The sequence below is a fragment of the Alligator mississippiensis genome, chromosome 1 (genome assembly GCF_030867095.1).
Source record: "Alligator mississippiensis isolate rAllMis1 chromosome 1, rAllMis1, whole genome shotgun sequence".
Taxonomy (NCBI): Eukaryota; Metazoa; Chordata; order Crocodylia; family Alligatoridae; genus Alligator; species Alligator mississippiensis.
In genome coordinates this window covers 185,610,365-185,633,126 of record NC_081824.1, presented here as the reverse complement: position 1 = coordinate 185,633,126, position 22,762 = coordinate 185,610,365, and the positions used below count along the sequence as shown (strand labels likewise).

General features: G+C 46.6%; 1 protein-coding gene across 1 annotated transcript in view; it reads left to right on the top strand.

Annotated features, from left to right (window-relative positions):
• Positions 1–22,762, top strand: part of SPATA17 (spermatogenesis associated 17) — a 169,010-nt gene that overhangs the window by 55,509 nt on the left and 90,739 nt on the right. Inside the window, exon 6 of the mRNA XM_006265047.4 lies at positions 19,985–20,108. Within this exon, the coding sequence (XP_006265109.2) occupies positions 19,985–20,108 (124 nt within the window). The remainder of the gene's footprint in view (positions 1–19,984; positions 20,109–22,762) is intronic.

Below are 22,762 nucleotides of genomic sequence, written 5' to 3'. Positions count from 1 at the left end.
ACTGCTTGAGCTGCTCCTGGACCACCTCCCTCTGCTGGGTGTGCCCCTGAGTGTAGCTGTGGCAAAAATGCTGGATGCGCACCTTTCCCACATCCCACCATCTCCAAGCTGAGGGGAAAGCTGCCTGTTGCTCCTGCCAGGCCAGCCAAAACTCCCAGAAGGCCTCCCTGAAGCCCATATCCTCTAGCAGACTGGCATTGAAATGCCCGGATGCCGAGGCCCTAGCGTGGCCTGGGCCTGGACAAGTTGGTGATTGTGAAAGGGTCAGCCAGATGTCAAAAGTGTGGGCCCCATCAAAGTGTGGCAAAGAGATATAAATCTGATCCAACCGGGAGTGGCATGCCTGCTCCTCCCCGACCCTCACATAGGTGAGGGCAGGGGGGTCGGTAGGGTGACAGATACACCAAACGTCCACCAAGGAGTAGTCCGTCAGGATCTCCCTGAGAATGCCCACGGTGGCCTGGTTCCACTCCCTGCCTGACTGGTCTCGTGCATCTAGGGTGATGTTAAAGTTCCTGCCAAGGACCAGGCACTTGTAAGTGGCCTCCTGGTGGAAAAAATCCACCAACTCCAGGTCCTTTGCAGGGGCGTACACATTCAGAAGGTTCAGGACCAGCCCCTGCATTTGGACCAAGAGGTGCAGCAGGCGGCTCAGCACCACCTCAGCTTCCTGGAGAACCTCCAGCTGCAGGCCTGGGGAGAACAGGATGGCCACCCTGGAGGCTGAGAGGTGACTAAAAATGACCCTGCCTCCCCACTCCAGCCACCAATTAGGCTCATCAGCCAGAGTCATCAGGGTCTCCTGCAAGAATACCATAGGCTAGCCCTGCTCCTGAAGGAAGGAGAACACCCGGCATCTCTGGAGACCCTTCCTGCAGCCGTGGACGTTGAGGGTCACAGTCTTAAACAACCTCATGGCTGGGGGGGTGGACTAGATTGTTCAGCAGGAGCCTTGCGCATGTCAACGCCGGGTGTGGGGTTTGATGGCTCACGCAGTGGTCTCGCATAAGCATAGAGGGTGTCTACAAAACTGCGGGCCCACCTATATATCCGGGCATTTCAGCTTTTGGGCCCCTTGCTTTCCCCCACCAGCACCCTTGCAGTGGTGAGGATGCTGTCAAAATCTCCCCAGCAATCCAAGGCGAGCTGCACCTCGCTGGCAGACCACCGGGTGTACTTGTGGTCAAGAAATACAAGTAGCTCACCCCTGGGGACTGCCAGGACTGAGAGGTCCTCTGGCTCCACAGAGCCTGCCTTTTCTCAGGCATCCTCCTGGTCCTGGGGTTCAGTGGGCTCCTTAGGTACCATCTGAACCCCCCGGTCTGCTTAGGCCCTGGACTCTGACTGGGATTGGGAGAGCTCTGCAGCCTCTTGGGATGGGGGTAGAGGTAAGGGTGGGGGCGGGTTTCCCTCACAAGATGGCAGGGCAGAGCTGGAACCCCTGGAGGTCTTCATGGGGTCTCTGACAAGATCAGACAGTTGGTCTGGGGATCCCAACCCGACCCCCTCTGATTTGGGACTATTGGGTGGGCTAGTAGTGGGTTTTGTCTGGGAGGGGGGAGGAGGAGACCCGTCAGGCACCAGGGTGACATCAGTGCTTGTCTTGGGGTCCCGGGAGAGGGGACTTCCCCTCTCAGAATTCACTGGGGAGGCCCCCAGAAGCTGGGCCGCTCCTTCTCCACGTGTGGTGGTCTTGGGAGGGGCGCAGGAGTCCTCCATATCAGAGGGCTCCAGCTGTGCCCGGGCCTTCCTTTTGGCTTTGTGCCCGGAGGGGACCCGCACCCACTCAGCCATGGGGTACTCCTCAGGTGGACAGGCTTCTGTAGGAGGTGAGAGATGGTGAGGTGGGGCAGCTACAGTGGGGGCATGACTAGGGCAGGGGAGCCCTGCTCTCTCTCTCTCTCCCTGGCTGCTATTGCCCTCCCCAGGACCCCGCATAACTTGGTTTGGGGGTGGGGTTCCCTGAGCTCAAAGGGGGCTTGATGATGTGGCTGGGGTGCCAGGGAGGCCTGAGGGGGGAGGGGTACCAGTGGCAGGGGCACCCCTCTCACCAGTGGGGCCACGGATGCCCTCTCCTCCTGGCCCATGGGGCACTCATGACGCAAGTGCCCCGGGGCGTGGCACCGGAAGCATTGCAGGTCCCCCAGCATATAAAAAACCCTCACCAGGGCCCCCCAAAAAATAATTACAAGGCTCCCCTCAGTCTCTAGCCATGCTTCCACCGCCAGCTGGATCATAACCTGGTGATGGAAGGAGCGCATGTGGTGGAGGCTGGGGTCTCAGCACCTCAGCGAGAGGGCTACCACCAGGGAGATAACTCTCCCCAGGGTTTGGATCTGGGGGAACAGGTCCCAATTAGGGATATAGTGAGGGATGGAGCTGAGGACCACCCTGGTCCTCAGCTCTTCTAGGGGTTTGAGAGGGACATACTCACCTCCACTACGAGCCCCCTCTCCACCACCTTTTGTGCAGTGGCCTCCAAGGCAAGGAAAAAGGCCCCTTTGCCATGAAAGCAGGAGGCTGCCATGATCTTGGGGGCCCGCACTACCCGAGCCAGGGCCTGCACCCAGTCTCAAAGTGCAGGTTATCCCACTTGGGTAGTTGGCACTTCACCCTGTACCTGCAGGTGAGTGCTGGAAAGGGGGCCCCACCACCCAAGCTAGAAGGGCTGGCAGTGGAGGGTCCAGGCCCCAGAGTTTTGGGTCACCTTGCACCACCTGTGCATAGCTATGGTTCCCCCGCTAGGGGGCCACATTGGTGGGGCCGGGGCTAAGGCCAGGAACAGGCGGAGTGGGTGTGCTGTCTGGTGTAGTGCACATAGTCCCCTCAGATGCCAGTGGTCTAGGCTTGGGGGCGGGGCCCTTTCCCTTCCCACTGCCAGCTGTGGAGGAGGCTGAAGAAGAGCCCTTCCTACTGCCCTTGCCCTTGGTCCCTGATGGTGGGGGAGGGGGCCTGGCCAGGGGAGATCCCCTGGCTCTGTTGGCTCCCTGCCAGAGTCCCACCTGCCCTTGCAGTGGAGGTTGCAGGCTTCTCAACCCCCGGAGGAGGTTGGTTGGACTCTGCCTCTGGGGTGGGGGCTGCAGGAGCATGCATCCCCTCAGGGGCTAGGCTGGGATCTGCCCCCATAGTGGGGGCTGCAGGAAGCTCTGTGGGGGTATCTGCCCCGCAAAAGGTTCCTGCCCTGCCATTGCTTCACATGTGGGAGAGGAAAACAATTAAAAAAAACAAAATATACAGTGGGGCTAGTGAACCTGATAGGGTGGGGGAGGGGGAAACACACACACAAGGGCGGGGAGACTCAAGCTGGCTTACTTAGCCACACAACAAACACTAGGGCAGGGGAGTGGACCACAGGATTTACCACACAAGGACAAAAATGCACAAGGAAGGCTGCTGAGGCAGATGTACAAAATAGCTGCAGTGGTGGAGGGGCTTCATTTGTTAAAGATCAGTCCAGGAGCCCCTCAGGCCCCAGTTAGGCACTCAGCAGCAGAGCAGTAGGCAGGAAAACAAAGTAGATGCAGTGAGGCAGCTGTGGGGGAGGGCAGGAGCAATCAGTCAATTAGGGAGTAATCCAGTGTAGGCATGGTGCAAGGTGGTGCAGCAGGGACTCTCCCTCTCTCCTGAGAGGGGGCACCAGCAGCACAGATGGCTGCATCAACAGCAGCAGTGGTGGTAGCAGCTGTCCAGTTCAGCCACTCATGGTGTGCTTTAGGTGAAAATGGGGGTGGCCTGCCAAGGCAGCTGAGGCAGATAAGGCATCGTTAGATTCTGGCAGTGATGGTGGGGGAGGGGCCCATGGGCAGTAAAGTCTCCCTCCCCAGGCTGTCCCCTGACCACAGCTTGACGATGATCTGGGTAGCAGGCTGGGACAGGAGTGCAGAAGCTGGGGTGTGGTGCAGTGTGGTAGCCTGCCCCCGATGGGGGGCGGGGGCAGCAGCATGCGGTGTGCAGCACAGGACACCCCCCCATGGGGGGGCAGCAACAGCAGCAGCAGCAGCCCAATGCAGGAAGGAGTGTGGCCAACTTCCCCCCAAAAGCTCTGAGAACAAGCCAGCAGCTAGCAGTAGCCAGAGGCAGGAAGGGGTCTGGCCATCTTTTCCCCAGAAGCTCCTGAGACCAAGCTAACAGCAGCAGCCTGGGACAACTTCCTCCCAGAGGCTCCTCCCCCAGAAGCTTCTGAAAGTGGGTAGCCCTGAGCTACTCATTAGGGTAGTCTTTTTTATTGCTGGGGCTAGGACAGGGCAGCTTTTTACACTGGTGGGGATAGCACAGGTGATGGCCCTAGGCTCTGGGTCCCCCTGGCTGAAGAGCCTGGAGGAGCCAGGCAGGGTTATTTTGCCCCAAGTGGCACAACTTGTACCACACCAACTGCATGTCCAGGCACATGCACTGAGGCAAAAAGCCCCAGCTCAAATTTTCACTGCTTCTATTTGAGCTGCTGCAAGCGCAGGTGCTTGCATATGTGAACGAACCCTTTGGGTGCTGACAGAAGTGGCATTTGTTGCATGATCAGCCACTTGAAAGCACTCTATAGCCATGCCCTGCCCTGACACAAGTGCATGCCTGCAGAACACTTTAGAAGTGCCCGATCCCGCAACAAATCAAAGTAAGTGAAAAATGTGAGCCAGACAGGAGGCCTTTCAGCCAAATTGCTTCAAAATACCCTGAAGAAGGAAAATCAATTCCTGCCAATGACCTTTAGATATTATAACATTGTATTTGCATTATAAATCATACAAAGTTAAATACTCTAAATCAGGCCAAGTACCATACATTAAGGTAAGAAGAATAAGGCAAATGAAACATCGCATTCTATGAGCACAGATTTTCATGTCATCCCATTCATAATGCTTGTATCACTTAAAATCACACCTTCTTTATCATTTAACGTCATAGAAAAAAGAGAGAAAACAGAAATGAAATTTCTGCTATGTTAAAGGAGAAAACTCAGCCAAAAATGTTAGATATGAAGGTACCACATTTACTCAAATCCAAGATTTTTCCCCCCATTGAACATGGGGTGAAACACCCCTTCTTTTAGCTTCAAGAACAAGCAGGAGTGAGGGCAGTGGCTGCAGCTTCAGCTCAACCCCCTGACCCCTTCCTGGCCATGCAATAGTGGTAGTGGTGGCAGGAGCTCTGGCTTTGGTTCCGGGGCTGAGGCCAAAGCTGCCACCACCACAACCACTGCTGCATGTGTGGGCAGGGGTCAGAGGAAGCAAGTACTGCATGCCCCAGGCCCTGGGCCAAAGTGGTGCTTCAGCTGGAGCTGGAGCTGCAGTGGGAAGACAAGAGGCAGTGCTGAGGGCAGAGGAGGAACAGGTGCACCAGGGGCAGGCAGCAAGGGGACCAAGCGAGGGAGGCAGGTGGCAAGAGGGCAGGCACCAGGGGGTGCAGGCACAGGGATGGCAGGGGTCAAGGTGCAGGATGGTGCAGGCACCATGTGAGAGGCAGGCAGGGGCAGGCACCAAGGGGTACAGCCACTGCAGGTAGGGAGGGAGCAGGGGGGCACAGGCATGGTGGGCCAGGCAGAAGGAGGGGGACAAGTGGCAAGGGCAGCCAGGGAGTACAAGCCCCGGGGGGGGGGGCAGGGCAGGCAGGAGGGGGAGTGACAGAGGGCAAGGTGTGGGAGGAGTTCAGGCACCACAGTCGGGGGCAGGCATGGGGTGCACAGGCACTAGGAGGGGCAAGCAAGAAGGGGGGAGGCAGCAGGGGCAGGGGTTCAGGTCACTTGACTCTCCTGCTGCGTGTCTCCCTAACCACTTGTCCCTATGCTGCTGCTTGCCCACCCTGCAGTGGTGGAGAAGCCAAATTTAAGAAGACCCTTGAAAAATTAGATTCCATACATGGAAAATTATAACATTTATGCATTTTATAATTTATGCATTTTTCATGTCTAGAATCTGATTGTTGGGGAGTCATCTTAAATTCAAAGCTGTTTTGGATTCAGGTAAATACAGTATATTAAACCAATATTGAGAGCTCTTGGACCCTCAGATCGGGACAGGCTTTACAAAAAAAGTTACTAAGTTCAAATTTGCCTCTGGCTACACATTTGCTTAAAATGATTCCTATAGGAATTCACATACCTCCTCCGCTTCCAGGCATGGAATTTCACTGATGTAGTCCCAGACCTGGCCTAGCCCAGTCACCTCATAAAAGACCTATCATGAAGAAGGAGAGTTCTTTCTTGACTGAATAAAAATGAATCGATTTTGTTTAAAACTGTGCCCACTTCCTGAATCAGCATAAGCTGCACCGGTATACATACTGTAAACTGATATTATTGCATCCAGGCTGTGAGGCTGTTGCTGCTTTAACAAAACAAAAATAGTGGTAGTATAGTGTAGATAAAGCTTTTGTCTTCATATGGCTCTACAAAACTGATTTTTCATTGAATTTCAGCTTGTGGAATGACTTATACCACTGCTAAGGATAGTGGCAGAATGCTATCATATTAAGAATTTCACACTCACTTAATACTTGTAGGTACAAATGACTGCACACAACACTGGAGTGTTTATTTTACAGCTGCCCTAAATAGCAACACACTTTACACTTTGAAAAAATTGTTCATTAGAAAACTGTTAGTTAATTTTATCTGATGCAGAACTTTTATGCATGGGTTGGTATCCTGAGCTAACGATCTCTGGAAATATACAACTTTTTAATTTTTTGGTAGTATGTAGACTTGGAGTTACACCCTTAGTTGGTGTAAATAGGTGTAACATCAATAAAATAACATCAAGGGATCTATGTGGATTATGCCAACTCAGAATCTAACCTTCTGTTTCTTATTTAGAGTCAACATGCTAGACATGTCTACATGAGACGTTTACTGTGGAGCTGCCTAATTAGCTTTGCAGTAAACATCTCCACATCTACACGTGCACTATTAGGGTTCACAAAACTAATAAACTCTGGATAAGTCTAGTACTTGTAAATACCCTTGTGCCCCAGCTAGCTGGGCATCATCTACACATGCACTGCTGCACACAAAAAACTCTGGAGCAGGCTAACACATGTAAATAAATACTGAGAGCTCTTGAATCCTCAGAAAGGGACAGACTTTACAAAAAGTTTTATTAAGCCCAAATTTGCCTCTCTGGCTACACAGTTGTGTACAATGATTCCTATAGGATTCATACCCCTCTTCTGAGTGTTGAAGAGCTCTCAGGTCTGGGACTACATTAGTGCAATTCCATGCCTGGAAGCAGAGGAGGTGTGTGAAGTCCCATAGGAATCATTTTAAGCAACTGTGCAAATACAAGTTCTAGCCTGCTCTGGAGTTTTTTCGTGTGCAGCAACACACATGTAGACACTGCTCAGCTGCCTGGGGCATGAGGGTGCTTCAGTGTGGCAGCTGTCCACCAGCTAACCCTGCACTGAAGCACCCTCATGCCCCAGCCAGTCCCTTCACAGCAAATTGAACCCAGTCAAAGCAGTCCTAGGCTGCTGCTAGCTGGGGCATCTTTGATTGGGCTCAATGTGCTATGCACAGATAAACTCTAGAGCAATATACTTTGGAGTTTTTTGTTCCTGGGCGCACATTCAAATGGTGTGCCCAGGAGCAAAATATTCCAGAGCAATAATCCTAAGAGTTTATTCATGCACATTAATTGCATGTGTAGACACTCCCACTAAGGCTCAAATTCAGAGCTAGGTTATCCAGGAGAGCTTCTTGGCTTTAGCCTTAAGCAATCAAAAATCTTAGCTTTAAAAGCTCTGAGTTTATAGTACAAAAATACATGCATTCATTGAAGGACTTCCAGGCCACTCGTTTCCTAGGACAGCTCTCAGAACATGGGAAAGCCATAACTGTACTCCTGCCAGAAACAAGCATTAAGCACTTTTTTCCATCAAAGATTCCTAGATCTGCCTGGGAAGGAGTAGCATTTTCATAACATTTCCTAACTTTTATGTTGTGATCACCTTGAGGCATTCATTTTGATATGGTGGTTGAGAGTCACTCTTCAGTCAACCCACAGAGGTTATCCCTTATGTCATTCCCACATTTAGAAACATTTTTTTTCATTTTCAGTGAGAATGGAACCTATTGGGTTCTAGAAAAAAATCTCAGTGAGTATTACCTGAAATTCCATACCTTCTCTTAGGCTCATCTTTTACCATGTTCTTACCCAGGGACCCATCTCACAAGTGACCTTTATATCAGTAGGTGGAATTACTTCTGTCCATTGATGCAATAGAAATTCAACTGAAATACAGGACCAAAAAAAAAATAATAGTTCCAATTATTTTCTAATCCAGAAGAAAGAAAGGAATAAAGTATGATTCCTGACTTGAGCAGGCTCAGGGCTTTCACCTGTCAATTCAGGTTCAGGATAATATCATAATTGCCTTCAAAATTCCATTAACAGACCTATAGACTGTAGCTAAGAGGAAGCAAATGGTACATCAGCTCAAGGCACTGACTCAAAAGGGACAGTAGAATGATGCTCCCCTCCTCTTGAGTCTTTGCCACATCTGGAGTAGCCCCTATGGCTATACGAACCCTGCACTGCCTAGCTGCAAGAGCTGTGTGTCAGGGCACACCAGGAACAGCTCTGCACCACCCAGCTTTAAAAGCTTGAGTTGGAAAAGCCCTGCATTGCCCAGAAATAGGAGCTGGGTTCAGGGACACAGCAGGAGTATCCCCATACCACCTAGCCATAGGAGCAGGGGGCAGGGACATGGCAGGAGCAATAGGGGTTTATGAGACCCTGGGACAGGTATGACCCTCCTATGTCTGGTCAGCTCAGGACTGCTTATGTTGTGCCCCAGCACCCAATTCCTACTGCCAGTTGGTGCGGGACTTCATCTGATTTCCAATTCACTTACCACTTCACTTTGTACCACTTGACTTGCTGCATATTTGTCATGCATCATACCAGACTCCTTCTTTGTTTTCTGTGGAATTCACTGAAGTCTGTGTACCTGCCAAATAGGCTGTGTGTGTGTGTATGTTGTGTGTGTATGTATATATACATAAACATATTAGAGGTGCATGCTAGGTACGTCTACACAAGACGTTTGCTGTGGAGCTGCCTTAGGCCCCAGTACTGCTGCTTAGCCTGGGCCAGTGGTGCCCCACCTGGCTGTGGCATACAGCTGGTGGGAGCCACTCTGGGTGCTAGGACCATGCAGTGGGCATTCCACACTTATGCCTGAAGGTGGCGGAGTTCCCCTAGCACCTCCCAGCAGGTGGAGTCCCAGGTCTGGCCCCACCTCCTGCAGTGCTGTGAGCTGGCCCAGCCACCTGCCACCTCCTGGTGGCAGCCAGCATGTCTCCCTTTCCATCCATCCCAGTGCGGCTGCCCCCCCAGTGTCTTGGGACTGGAACTGGGGCTCTTCCTGGGGGAATGGGAACCCCTGGGCTGTGGGTGGACACAGCTGGCATGGTCCTGGCCAGGAGATGTGGCACGCTGGAACGGGCTGTTGGGCTTCCCCAGGCTTTGTGGGGGCAAGTGTGAACAAGAAGGGATGGAGGGCAGGTGAGTTTGAGGTGCAGGAGTCTCTTGAGGTTTGTGCCAGGGTGCAGGCTGAGGCAGGAGTTCCTTTGTGATTTGGGGAGTGGCTAGGCAGTGGCAGGGCTCTGCTGGGGGTGGGGTGTCCTTGCTTGACCAAGTGTCTCGCCTCTATGTACACTACTCAAAAAACCATAAGTCAGGACAAAAATTATTTTTTGAAATAAAATTAAAATATTTTATAGGAGATTTTTTTTTTAGCATATGCTTAGTTTTTTATCTATAGTTCGTGAAAATGACATCTTCACCATTAATTGTATGTGTGTAGCCCTCAACAGCTCACCAAAACTTGTTAAGTGGCCCTCCAGCTGATTTAATTGCCCACCACTACCCCAACCTAAGTCCTGCCCCATGCGCAACTGGTGCCTCCTGAGTCTGGAGGGGGCACCAGATTGCCAACCGGAGGGGGGTCCCCTAGCAACCAATCACTGTTGGGGGGGGGTGTCCCCTCGTGGCCAATCGCTCGCTGAGCCCAAAATAACCAGTGGTGAAACTGGAAGTGCACTTCCCCTGGCACTTTCAGTTTCACGGCTGGCGTATCCAGGGGGTGCATGGCCAATCTCAGAATGCATGTGCACCCCTATGTATCACCAATGTCCTGCTCCCTTCTGGTCATCTGTCCCAGCTCTCTTCCACCAGGCCCCAGGTCCTGCTGATTCCTTCATCAGCAACCTTGCATTCTGTGGCCTGCAGCTTAGTTTAAACAGGTGGTTCACACCTGCTGCCCATTGCAGTCAGGCTTTCTGCAGTCTGCCCTGGCTATGTTCCCCTCTCCTAGTAACATATGTAGTTGCATGCATGCACACACACATATATATATATACAAGGGCAAATCCAGAGGAGGTACAGTGGTGCGGCTGTACCCCACTTTTGGACAAGACTGCACTACAGTTGCCTGTGGGGACTTTTTTAAAGTTTCCAAAGCACCTAAGAATCCCCGCTTCCCCTTTGTGCTCAAAGGCATGCTCTCCCCTCCTCTTTCCCACCCCTTCTGCCTGCCATTGCTGCTTTCCTCAGTATCCCCAGGGGCAGGGGAAGCTTCAAAGCTGTTCCTGCCTGCTCCAGCCAGGCTATCGGGAGACTGAATTCAGCTGAAAACAGCAACAGTGGTGGCAGCAGTTGAGGGGTGGGTCCCCCCATCCTGTCTAGTCCCCTGAGAGCAGGCACGGGGAGAGAGAGCCTCCATTCACTGCCACTGCTGCTGTTCCCAGCTGAGCCCAGCCTCTGTGCTGACTACCTGGAAAAGGTAGCCCTCCTCCAAAACAGAGAGCAACAGTAGCAAATGGGTGGAGGGAGGAGAGAGGATGGGATGTGCCTTTGAGCATGGAGAGGAAGGGAGGCAGAATTTTTAAATGCTTTGCGGACTTGAAAAAATGACCCAGAGGCTCTGGCAGCACTGTCTGTCCCCTGGTGGTTATTGAGGGAGGAAGGAATGCAGCGACCTGTGCCCCTCTTTGCCAAATCCTGGATCCTCCCCTTTGTGTGTGTGTGCATGTGTGTGTGTGCATGTACGCATGCACAGATATATCAGTACAAGTCCTCTCTGAAATTCTCTTATTTCTGAACCTGTTAGGATGCAAAACCAAGTGTTCAGGAAGTTAACAAGTACACAACCTGTTTGTTGTCTGAGCTTTTGAGATCTGTGCTGCTTAAACTTTAAAATAAAAACAGTGATCACCCTCATGCTTTCCTCCACATGCAGACATCCTTGGGAGACTGGGCCACCATGAGCATGTTGGGGTGTATGTACTTATCAGCAGCATGATGGAGGAACACGTGGAAGTGGTGCAACAATATTATTTGTAGGACACTTGGTGATATACCATGTTTGCCATTCATATCAGTGTTTTATGAATCCCAAATAAAAGCTGTGTCTTAATCCTGCATAGAACAAAGATGGTACTTTTTAGAACTTGTGTACCCAGGCTTTGTCCCACTCTGGATAATGAACTATGGACAGTACAGTTTACCTCAAGGTTTCTCGGATAGAACAATGACTTTTTTTCATCACACTGCAAAAATAGTTAGATACAAATAAAATGGTAGAAATTAATATAACACTGTACCTGAATAATCAATTGATTAGAGATACTGAACATGCAGACTGAGCACACTACTATTCCATTAGTTAGAAAAGTGATAGGAGGGGAAAGCTGTAGGAACAAACTCGATAACAGATCTTACTAAGTGTCACAGGACTTTGGAGGTATGTTTAGAATAGTACTGGGCCACAATAACTCACTAGCAGTAATGTCTCAAAACACCTCTAGCTACAGAGGATCTGTCCCTCCAGATCTGCTTAATCAGCTATAGCAGACACTTTTGTTTCCCAAACACACCCAGGAATTCTTTGTGCTTGTTGCATGACATCATTTTTCAGGTGTCAGTAGAGCAGGTCGAAGGAGTCTGTATTGTACAGTGCATACTAGTGAGCAAAAATAAAGACCCATAAGGCAGATACGATATCTAAATTTGATGAATTTAATTTAATTTGATGTAAGGTTAAATTTAAATTGTAAGGTAATGTAAGGTAACATTTTCTGTTAAAATATAGCTGTGGTATAAAATACATTTTTTAATTGTGACTACATGTACACACATTTAATTTTTACCAAATTTTATTTGTAAAATCAAATAATTTTAGTATGGCAGGGCAAATTCTGGTTTAATTCAGACTAGTACAGCATCAGGAAGTCAACAGAGATGTCTAGAGTAACTAAAAATGTTCCAATAATTTCATTTACAATTCCATATTCCCATATACTTTGTTTGAGGGTGAAGGATGATGTATAGTTGGGAAGGTAAAATTGATTTAGGCTAACTCCTATTATGTTAAGGTTACTTACTGCATATGTTACAGGAATTTTTATGATTTGGGGGCTAAGCTATTTCAGATCACAATAACTTTGTGCTCTTTCTGGATACTCTAGACATATACTCTAGTATATAATTATACTATACATTGATTTTCTCAAATGCCCTTTACTTTACTTAATATTTTGATTTTATAGTTATCTGTTCACAAGATCACAAAATACCTTTGAAAATGCAAACCAAATGCAATATTTTGATAAAGTTCAATAAATGTAGGTTAGTAAGAATCTTAAAATGATGCTGTTCTATACAGCACTATTCATATCCATATATTGCTGAAATCATCATTTAAAGATCTTTTCAAAAGTGCCAGGAACAATATTATATATGTATTTTTAACCTTTATACAGACAGCAGGAGCACTGTCAACCAAATCTGCATCTCATAACTGGAACTAACACTACTGCATATTGCATAATGAAACATCAGAATAACAATAAGTTACCTTGGCATATGAACAAGTTTTATTTTAAAACCTAGATAAAGTGGAAATTTCAGTTATGTGTGAGTCAACAACTACCTCAGTGATTTGTTAGATATGAAAGTATTTGAATCTCTGAACACATTCATTTCCTAAATATGGACACAGTTTAGATTTCAAGAAAGTACATGTATCTTTTTCACAAGACAGTCCCAAATTGTCATTAATGTTCCTTTGCTTTTCAAGTCGTTTGCAGATTTCAGGGGTGGGATGGTGGGGAATGGCATCCCTCAAAAATTGCACTTATTTCCTTCACATAGGAATTTCACTAAAAAGAGAGCATTTTACGGAAAATTTTACTAAAACATTAGTTGGTATAAAACATTATTTTGCATCTGCAAAATTCTTTTTTTCCAGCAACAAAACCTGGTGAAGACCCAAAGAGGTAGGCACTCACTTGGTAAAACTTTTCAGTAATTCGCTCTCTACACATAAGGCATCCGCTCAAGTCAATGAAAATTTTGCATGAAGTAGAGTAATACAGATTCCTGTTACTATAGGAGGAGGCTAAAGAACATAAAGTGCAGGAAATGTTCAGAATCTTGATTCTGCATGGGGATCTACCTAAAGTGTGCCAAGGTTAAGGAAAAATCACAGGCCACTTGCAGCACCCGGCGTCATTTTCATGGTCCTTTTGCAGTGAGCCCCCACCCTCCCCCCCACAACTGGCACATGCAGGGTCATGCCCTGGGGCACAAAAAAGCAGCACAAATATGTGCCGCTGCTGTTTGTGCTGCGACAAACACACATTCCTACATGTGTGCATTCATTTGGATGTGCCCCGAAAGTTCAGCTTATGACCAGCTTTGAATTACCTAACTAAAGTGTAGGAGCTATTCTGAATATATAAAAACTTGTATTTCAGAAATAGGATCAGTGTCTGGAGACATGCAGTTGTCTTCCCATTCCTATAATGGAGGCATTTACATGCCTGCAGGTGGTAGATGAAATAGAATTCTGCCCCACGTGTCTTATTTCCCATTTCATAATTGTCACATGAGTTAGAATGATTCATATTTAGCCACTGCTTTCATTTAGGATTATAGGATCATAGGAAAGCCAGGCTGGAAGGGAACTTATAAGGTCATTTAGTCCAGTCCTCTGCTAAAGGCAAGATCATACTAAACTAAACCATCCCAGCCAAGGTTCTAATTTGCTCTCCAAAATCTCCACTACTTCTCTAGGTCAAGAGTGCTCAGCCCCTGACCTGTGGGCCAGATCTGGTCCCCAGCACCATATCATCCATCCCACAGGGCTCCCTATGGATCTTGTAGGGAGTTCCAGGGGCCATGGCCTTGCAAGCTAAATTGGGTCCCAGGGATCTGCACTACCACAGCCTAACTGGGTTTGGGCTGCAGCTGGGCAGAAACATCACGGATCTCTGGGCCTGATCCAGCACACAGGGGCAGCACTGGGCCTGATCTGGCCCATGTACCAGCTCTGTGGTATTCATCTGGCCCATGGGGCCAAAACTGAGCACCACTAATCTAGGGTACTTGTTCCATGCTTGACCACCCTCATAGTCACAAAGTTCCTTCTAATCTCCAACCTAAATTTCCTGTGCTGCAGTTTGAAGCCATTGCTCCTGGTCCTGTCCCTTGTAGTCACAGAGAAAAGCCCCTTTCCACCTTCTTTGTAATCACCCTTCAGGTATTGAAGAGTGTTATCAAACCCCTCTCAGTCTGTACTCCACACTAAATAACGTGAACTCTTTCAGCCTTTCCCCATAAGTCATGTTTCCTAGGCCACCAATCATTTTGGTTGCTGTGCTCTATACTATTTCCAAACTGTCTACATCCTTCTTGAAGTATGGAATCCAAAACTGGAAGATCCACACAGAAAGTGGTGAGGCCTCACCGCTGCTGAATTGAGCAGAAGAATCAGATGAGTAAGCAAGCTACGGGATATGGGGGGAGGAGGGGGCTCAGGGGTCCACAGGGGGATTGGAGGGCAGGTGGGTCCACAGGAGGCATTGTGGGGCAGGCAGCATCTCTCGGATGATTGGGAGCATCGCAGGGGATAGAGGGGTCTGTGGGCGGGATGGGGCAGGCAGGGGTCCACGGGGAGGATCAAGAGTATTGGGAGGCAAGTAACATCCACAGGAGGGATCATGGGGGCAAATGGGGTCTGTGAGGGGGACCATGAGGGTAGGTGGGATTTGCGGTGGCATTGGGGAGTCCAGGAGGGTTTGGTGGGATCAGGGGGCATATGGGGTCCATAGGGAGGTTTGGGGGGTAGGGGAGCTCTCTCCCTTCCTGGATCCAGGGGTTATTTTTACCCCCCCATGCCCTCTATCCCCAGATGAACAACCCCCACAATGAACCTACCCCCCCATCCCTCCTGCCCCTTCTCCACCAGGACTTCCTCAACTCTTGGCATCGGTGAATTCTGATAAAACGCACCGGAGCAGCTTGTGGGATGGGGGATTTGGTGGTCTCTGGGAGGGAGCTGGCTGGTCCATGGTTGGATGGGGGTTGCCCATCTGTGGATGGGGTGAGGGGGTTAAAAATAGCAGCCCCGAGCCTGGGGCCAATGGCTGGGCTTTCCCAGCCCCGGGGCTCCACTGAGTACTGTACAGAAATTTGGGATAGTTAGGTAAGTCTAAAACTGGCCAACCTGGTCAATGTTAGAGTACCTCAGATGTAGGGTTAACTTGAATTGGGTTGGCCATTTTTAGACCAAGCTAACCTTCTTGGAACTTTTGTACAGGTTATACTTAGATGGATCTAACAAGGGATCTAGATGTAAGGTCTGCACCTGGGTAAACTAAGATCACATTTTTAACATGATCTAACCTCTCCCTAACCTCCCCGAATGTCTGTATGTAACCTGACACTCCTGTTAATACAACCCAGTATGCTTTTGGCTTTTTTTGCAACAAGAGCATGCTATTGGCTCATATTTGGCTTATGGTATACTTTAATCTCCAGGTCCTTCTCTGCCATACTGCATCCTAGCTAGTAATTCCCCATTGTATATTTGTGCGTACAGTTATTCTGTCAAAAGTACAGAATTTTTCACTTTTCAGGACTTGTCCTTGTTGAATTTAATCTGCTTGTTTGTGGACCATTCCTCCATTTTAATGAGGTCATTCTGGATCCTAGCCCTATCCTCCAAGGTGTCCTCAATGCCACTTGATTTAGTGTCCTCTGAAACTTCACAAAGTGTGCACTCAATCTCATCATTCAAATTATGGGGAACCTCACTTGATACTTCCTCCCACTAGACATGGAGCCATTGATGACCATGCGTTGAGCAGTTGATGGCTATGTTTTGATCCCACCAGTTGTGTATTCACCTTCCAGTACTTTATCTAATCTGTATTTCCTTCCTTTTCCTGTATTTAGATTCCATAGATGAAATATAAACTTGCTCGGCAAGACTAAGATCACGTGCTTGAATGTATGATAAAAAAGACATACGGGGACAACAGGCTATAAATAGGTTTAGAATAAATCTAAAGAATTGGTATATTTCTAATGAATTTTAGTATAATGATAATATTGGTATAATTATGTGAAGACATCTATATTTTAAAGGATTGCAATATTTAGACCACTATATACTCTATATTAGGCATGCCCAACTCAAACTTTACTGAGGGCCACTTTCAAGGCTTACTTTCCAATGGAGGTCTCTACTAGGGGAATCTGTTTTGGTTGGATGTAGGCCTCAGTATGCACTTAATATGCAGTTATACATATTAATTATACATAATATACATTATTTGATCAATATACAGGGAGGACAGAGCATTCACTATTTTCCTTTTCAAAGTGATTTTGTAAATGATGATGGGCCACTAGGATTGCCTTGACAGACCACATATAATCTGAAAGCTGTATGTTGGGTACCTCCTCTCTATATTTTGTGGTGTATACGAAGATAGAGCAATCAAGGTAAATATAACTATCAGGAAAGTGATAAAGAAGTAATGTAAACATTATGCTTAATATATTACTTAAACAAAAATATTCTTGGTAAAATATGTAGGCCTTTGAAAATATGTTAAAGCATATTGAGAATCACATCATTCCTTGAAAGAAATTGCATTCTTGAGTGGATTGCTGTAGAACATTAATGAAGAGATGTGTAGCTATCTGGAAAGGATTGTGATCATCTTAAGACAGTACTTTCTAACAAGATTATATATTGCCTTGAACTTCATTTCAACAAATATTCTAAACTTCATTTGACTTGAACACATTATGGTAATGAATCATTCATTCTAAATAATGTAGTAAATCCTAATTGATGGCATGGGGCAAACATTTTACATTCCATTATCATTAAATCTGTAATAAAAATGCAAATATATATTTTTATCGATATTTTTCTTTGGGGATTTTCATCACCAGTGGTCTATTGAATAATATAACTTCTTATTCACTGTTGGGAAGAAGTAGATAAGACATGAAAAAGTTGTAATCATATATTTAGAGCTAGTTTATCAGCTATTTATAGTGGTACTAAGGGTGGAATAGAAGGATCTGTAATGAAAAAGAATGAGAAGTATTAAATATGTAAAATATAGAACATCTGCACAGATATGAAAAGATAAAGTTGCCTAAAATGAAAGGGTAAAGTTGATAATCTATGTACTTTTTAAATTTATTTATGCTTATATAGAACAAAGAGTTTTCTTGTAAAAATGCTTATTTACTCTCATGTAACTGTTCTGAAATCTGTACCTTAAGGACAAAGAAGGTCGCCAATCTCTTCAACTCCTAGTTCTTTGTCAAAAATGGACACAGTTAATGAGGTTTGTTTGGTACAGCACAAATTCTGAGACACAGATAGAGATCCTTTCAATGGAAACAAATTTGTTTGGCTTTACCAGGTTACTTAGCGATTAATAATAGCCTTGAGATGCAGGTCAGAAAGGTCATCGTACCTGCTTGCCAACACAATCTAAAATGTGCAGCTAGCCAGCTCTGCAGGCTCTGAGGCCCCAAAACACTATGCATAAAGTAAAACAGGCTATTTTCCAACTTCTTTTTTCATATTAATAAGCAATTTTCAAGAGAAGGGTGGCAAAATGGGGGCCATGCCACTCTAAGTAATTCATTTATTTTGCAATTTAATCTTATGTTGGAAAAAAATTACACTGCTGCAAAAGCGTAGCATGGTGATTTTTAAACGTCAGTATGTTTCATAAGTAACCTTGTATGAAATATTGCATTAGCAGCCTTTAACAGTAAACTGCAAAAAAAATAATATTTCCAGAGATCGAAACAGACCTATACATCTTTCCCTACCTTTAATTTATTTCCTTTTCATTTTGTTTTTGTCTTGTACATTTGGAGGAAAAACATGTATGATTTACTTAACATTTATTCATTTTTTCCAGGTGGTGTGGATTAATATTTTGGCAAAGAAAGCTTGAAAGACTGTCGCATTAAACAAATGTAAAACTGATACATTTTAAATATCTATTTAAGAATGTCTTTTACCTGAGTTTGTAGATTTCAGACATATATTACTATTTCACATTTTTTCACAGATTAATTTTACATTATGGTAATTAAAACATTTAGCATTACAAGGCTGAGGCAAATCCTACAGACATTTACAGAAGTAACTTGTTTTTCACTTGTAGCCATAAATGCTTAAATACTGGTTTGTTCTGCAAACCAGGCACCAACTGAAATCAGTTGGAGTGTTAACTATAGACTTCACTGGATCTGACCCCAATTTTCATTTTGCTGTTTTATTTCTGGTTTTTGTAACTATTAAAACAAACTGTACAATTTTCTTCGTTCTTTATTTCATGTAACATACTCAGAAAAAGACTGGAACTTACCCAGTTAACCTTTATATGAATCTACATGCATCACTGAGCAAAATTGGTATAATTTATACACAGGTTAATTTGAGCTAGCTGTTTATTAATAACAATAATAACAATTGTTAATCAAGCCAACTTCTTTTACAGGTTCAAAAAATTCCATATACATGCCCTGTGAACAATATAATTGAATAATTCCATATAGGGCATTAATTTACTTCATATTTGTGTGCAGTTTAGGCCCAGGCTTGCCCTATTTTCAAAAATCAGTGGGAAAAGACTACTAAAAAGAAAATCTCTTTCTGTTTTTCCTAACATAGTTTCTCTCAGACTTGTTATTTTGGGAACATGGTTTGACCTTCCCCAGTATTGACTCTTTGGAACCTGTGGATCTTTCAAGAACTATTGAAGCCCCCGAGTCATATGTGTAGAATGTCCTGCACTTTGACTTTGGCTGAAGGAGCCCTGTGCTATATATTCTTCATTACACTGCCAGTAATATTCTAGGAGACTCCTCAAGACTGGGGCAGTCTATACTGCCACTAGTGGGAGAAGTGTGGAAAGTTGAGCTATGTGGTTTAATACTGCATGAAGGGATTTCACAAAGTCTTTACCTGTGATTGGTAAAGAAATAGTAAATACCTCTGGATGGAGCTCACCTGTCTCTAGTTCATGACCCAACTCCTTCCAACCCTAGATTCTCCACCTTGCAGAAGACACAAGGGTCCAGCAATGATGGAAATGTTAAGTGGACATCATACTTTGATACTTTGATGCTTTGTCAGAGTGTCTGTTCTGATTGCAAATCAGCAATGCATGATTTACTCTTGGGTTACAAACTACAAGTTTAAATGTAAAATATCAGTTTATAATTCTAATGCCCATTTGAAAGGAAGTACCAAGTAAATATAAAATCTCTTTACAGAAAGTCAAGGTAAAATGGTTTTGGGAAAAAAGATCATGAATCCCTTCTTATCACTGTATTTAAGTAATGCCATTGAAATCATTCTTAGCGGCTAAACAAACTAGACCGATGGATTACAGTTTACATGTTAAACTGCACAACACATAGAGAATAAATCTTTGAATACTTTAATAGTGTCAAATATTACAGTTGCATCTGTATATAATTCAACTATTGTAGTGCTGAATGTAACCAACTCTAACATGCCACTGGTTTCAGCAGACTCCTTAGTGGCTGTTAACAGTACACTGAATGCCTTGAAGAACCAGCTGTCAAAGAGTTAAAAAAAGGTCTTGGTTAGCCTCTTATTGAGCTTTGTACATAAATAACAAAGAATTGTTTTATTGCAGAAAAGAACTTGAGGAGTTTGCAGAGATGAAGGAGAAAGAAAAAGAGAAGAAAGACTTAGAAAGAAAAGAAAAGAAAAAGGATCACCAAGCCCGAAAGATGCATTACCTCCTCAGCACTGAGCAGGTTGGTATACCTGTCCCTGACAGCTCATGCAAACCACTTGGGCCCCCAGCCTGACAGAGATAAACTAACAGGCTGAATGGGACATGACTTGTTGAAAAGATATCACAAAGACACTACTTCGAGTTCAATTTAGTGCTTTTCTATAGGCGAGGGCAGATACCATGACTACTCTGTGACAGCGGCTTCATAGAGGCAGAATCAGCGCGGCTGGCAGAAAGAGTCCAAGTCAGCAGTTTGATCTGCCGCTGTGATAACACAACACGAAGGGCATAACCTCGCTTTAAAAACTCATTTTGACTGGCTTATTGTTGTGTTGTTGCACTTGTCAAGAACTAACAAGTTATTAAGCTGAGGAGGGGTTCCATTTTTTCTTTTTTAATTGAGTTAATGCTTGGATTGATACTGTGTTCTTCTGCTGTATTTTAGAATAGATTGTAAATATAGGGTTTCAGCTAAAGTTATTCACAGAACTGCTGGAATCAGCACATTTAATGTGATTATTTTCACATGGACATGCCTCTTAAATTTTGAATATTTACTGATTAGTTCGTTTGCATCGAGAAAGGTTCTAGACATTTTTTCTAACCTTCCTATAGAATTTCCCTGGCACAAAGCTGAATTGGTACTAATCAGTTGAGATCTTTCACAGCAAAACAGAGCTGGTTGCCCTTTGTTATTTCCTATCTGTGTACTTAAGTACAAAAGTACTTTCGTTTCTGTGAACTTTTGGTGCATGGTTATTCTTCATATTAATATTATCTTGACATGAAAACCAGGGTTTTCAGGCATAAACAAATATTTGTTACGTATTAGTTCATATTGTTCACAACTCATTGTTATTTTTTGTTCTGTTTAGAAAGTATGAGTCATCTAATCAGGGAGCAACACTAATACCATGTGACTTAACAGATGCAAATTCAATCCTATTCTCTGTTTACAAATCATTGGGTATTCTTACAGGAGATGCTTTACAGTGCAGTAGCACTGTTTACTGCACAGTAAGCATGCATCTGTCTACATGCACACATGCTTACTGCCCAGTAAACTTCATTACTTGTGAGTAAATATGCTACCTGCAAATGCAAATATCAAATTTATTTGCAAGAAGTTACTGCACAGTAACGCATGTGTAGATGCCAACCGAGAGCAAATTTATTCCCACTCAGCCCTGCCACTAGGGGGCCAGCCTCACTACAGTCTCAGGGCCCTGGTACTGGGAGCCTCTCCTGTCCCAGGGTTGGCCGCCTCTATGGCAGCCCCAGTCACAAGCCCTTAAAAGCCTGCAGGCATTTTGAGCCCTGGGGCACACGTGCAGGGAGCCTGGGGTGACTGCTGGCCTCTGCCCCCGCTGCACAGGCCACAGGCTACCTGTGGCAGCCTGTCTGTACCTTGGCATCATGACCTGGCCACTGCACGGCCTCACTATCCAGGCCTGCAGGGTGCTTCAGGTTCCTGCCAGGCCTGCCAGCCTCCCAGGCCCAGTTGCAGCTCCTGGCCACTGGGGCCAGGTCCAGGGGGCCACTGGGGCCACCCCCCAGTAGCCTTCCCAGCCCCTGCAGGTGCTGTGGAGTATCGCCTCACCACACAGCTAATAGTTCCATGCCATGCCCCTGTTCTGGGTGCTGCAAGCAACTGCCCAGGCTCAGCAGCACAAGAACAGCCATGCTGAGGCCTGGAGAGCCTGCGCAGGGGCTCCAACACCATCATTGCTGATGCCACAGTGGGTTACCAGCACTGACCACAACCATTGGTTGGGAAGCGCCCACAATCCATGCCCTTTATGTGGCATCTGACTGACATCCTTGCACCCCAGTACCCAGGCCACAGCCATGCTGTGTAATGCAGCACAGGTGGCCAGCCTGAGGCCCTGCTCTGGCCTGGCACTTGCAGTGTTGTGTCACCAGTGGAGGGCCCCTTGGGCTGCCAGCAGCCCATTTCACCGAGCTCTCTACCACCAGCTTCTACCAGCAGCTTGGGGAGCCCAGGCCAGCGCCTGCCCCAACAGTTCCAGGACCTCAGCCCCAGCCATAAGGTACAGCCGGTCATGTCACCGCCAGGGTCCAGCAGTACCATCTCCTTCCCGGTGGGGGGGCACCCATTTGCTGCACCCCTCCAACTGACAAGTCCACCAGAAGCTGCACACCATTGCTGCCAGCTGGGACTGACTGGAGCCACTGGGCATGCCAGCCCCACCCACATGGTAAGCTCTGAACTGGGGGGAGGGCCTGCCCAGCTGACTTACCATGGTCCCTGGGTACCTGTGCATACACGACCCCTGATCTGAGGTTGGGCAGTGCACAGACCCAAAGTACAGAGCATCTTATCTCAGAAATGTTGCAAACTCTCACAAACAGTTTCTTTCTCATGGCTCTGCAGACCCTGCAGCTGCATGCAGGGGAGAAGCTGCAGCTGGCAGTGTGTGGCCTCAGGGCTGCTGCTGCCGTCCATGGCTGGGACCCTATAAATGCACCAGCTCCACAGGAAGAGGACCCAGGATTGGATCCTCCTTCTGGACTAGCTGATGACAGCCGTGGAGGACTGGCTTGCAGATGTGCAGGCACAGCAGGTGGAGGACACTGTCCATGAAGACGCACAGGACCAGGTGGACTGGAAATTCAGTGCATAGTGCCTGGCCCTGGAGCAGGAGCATGTGG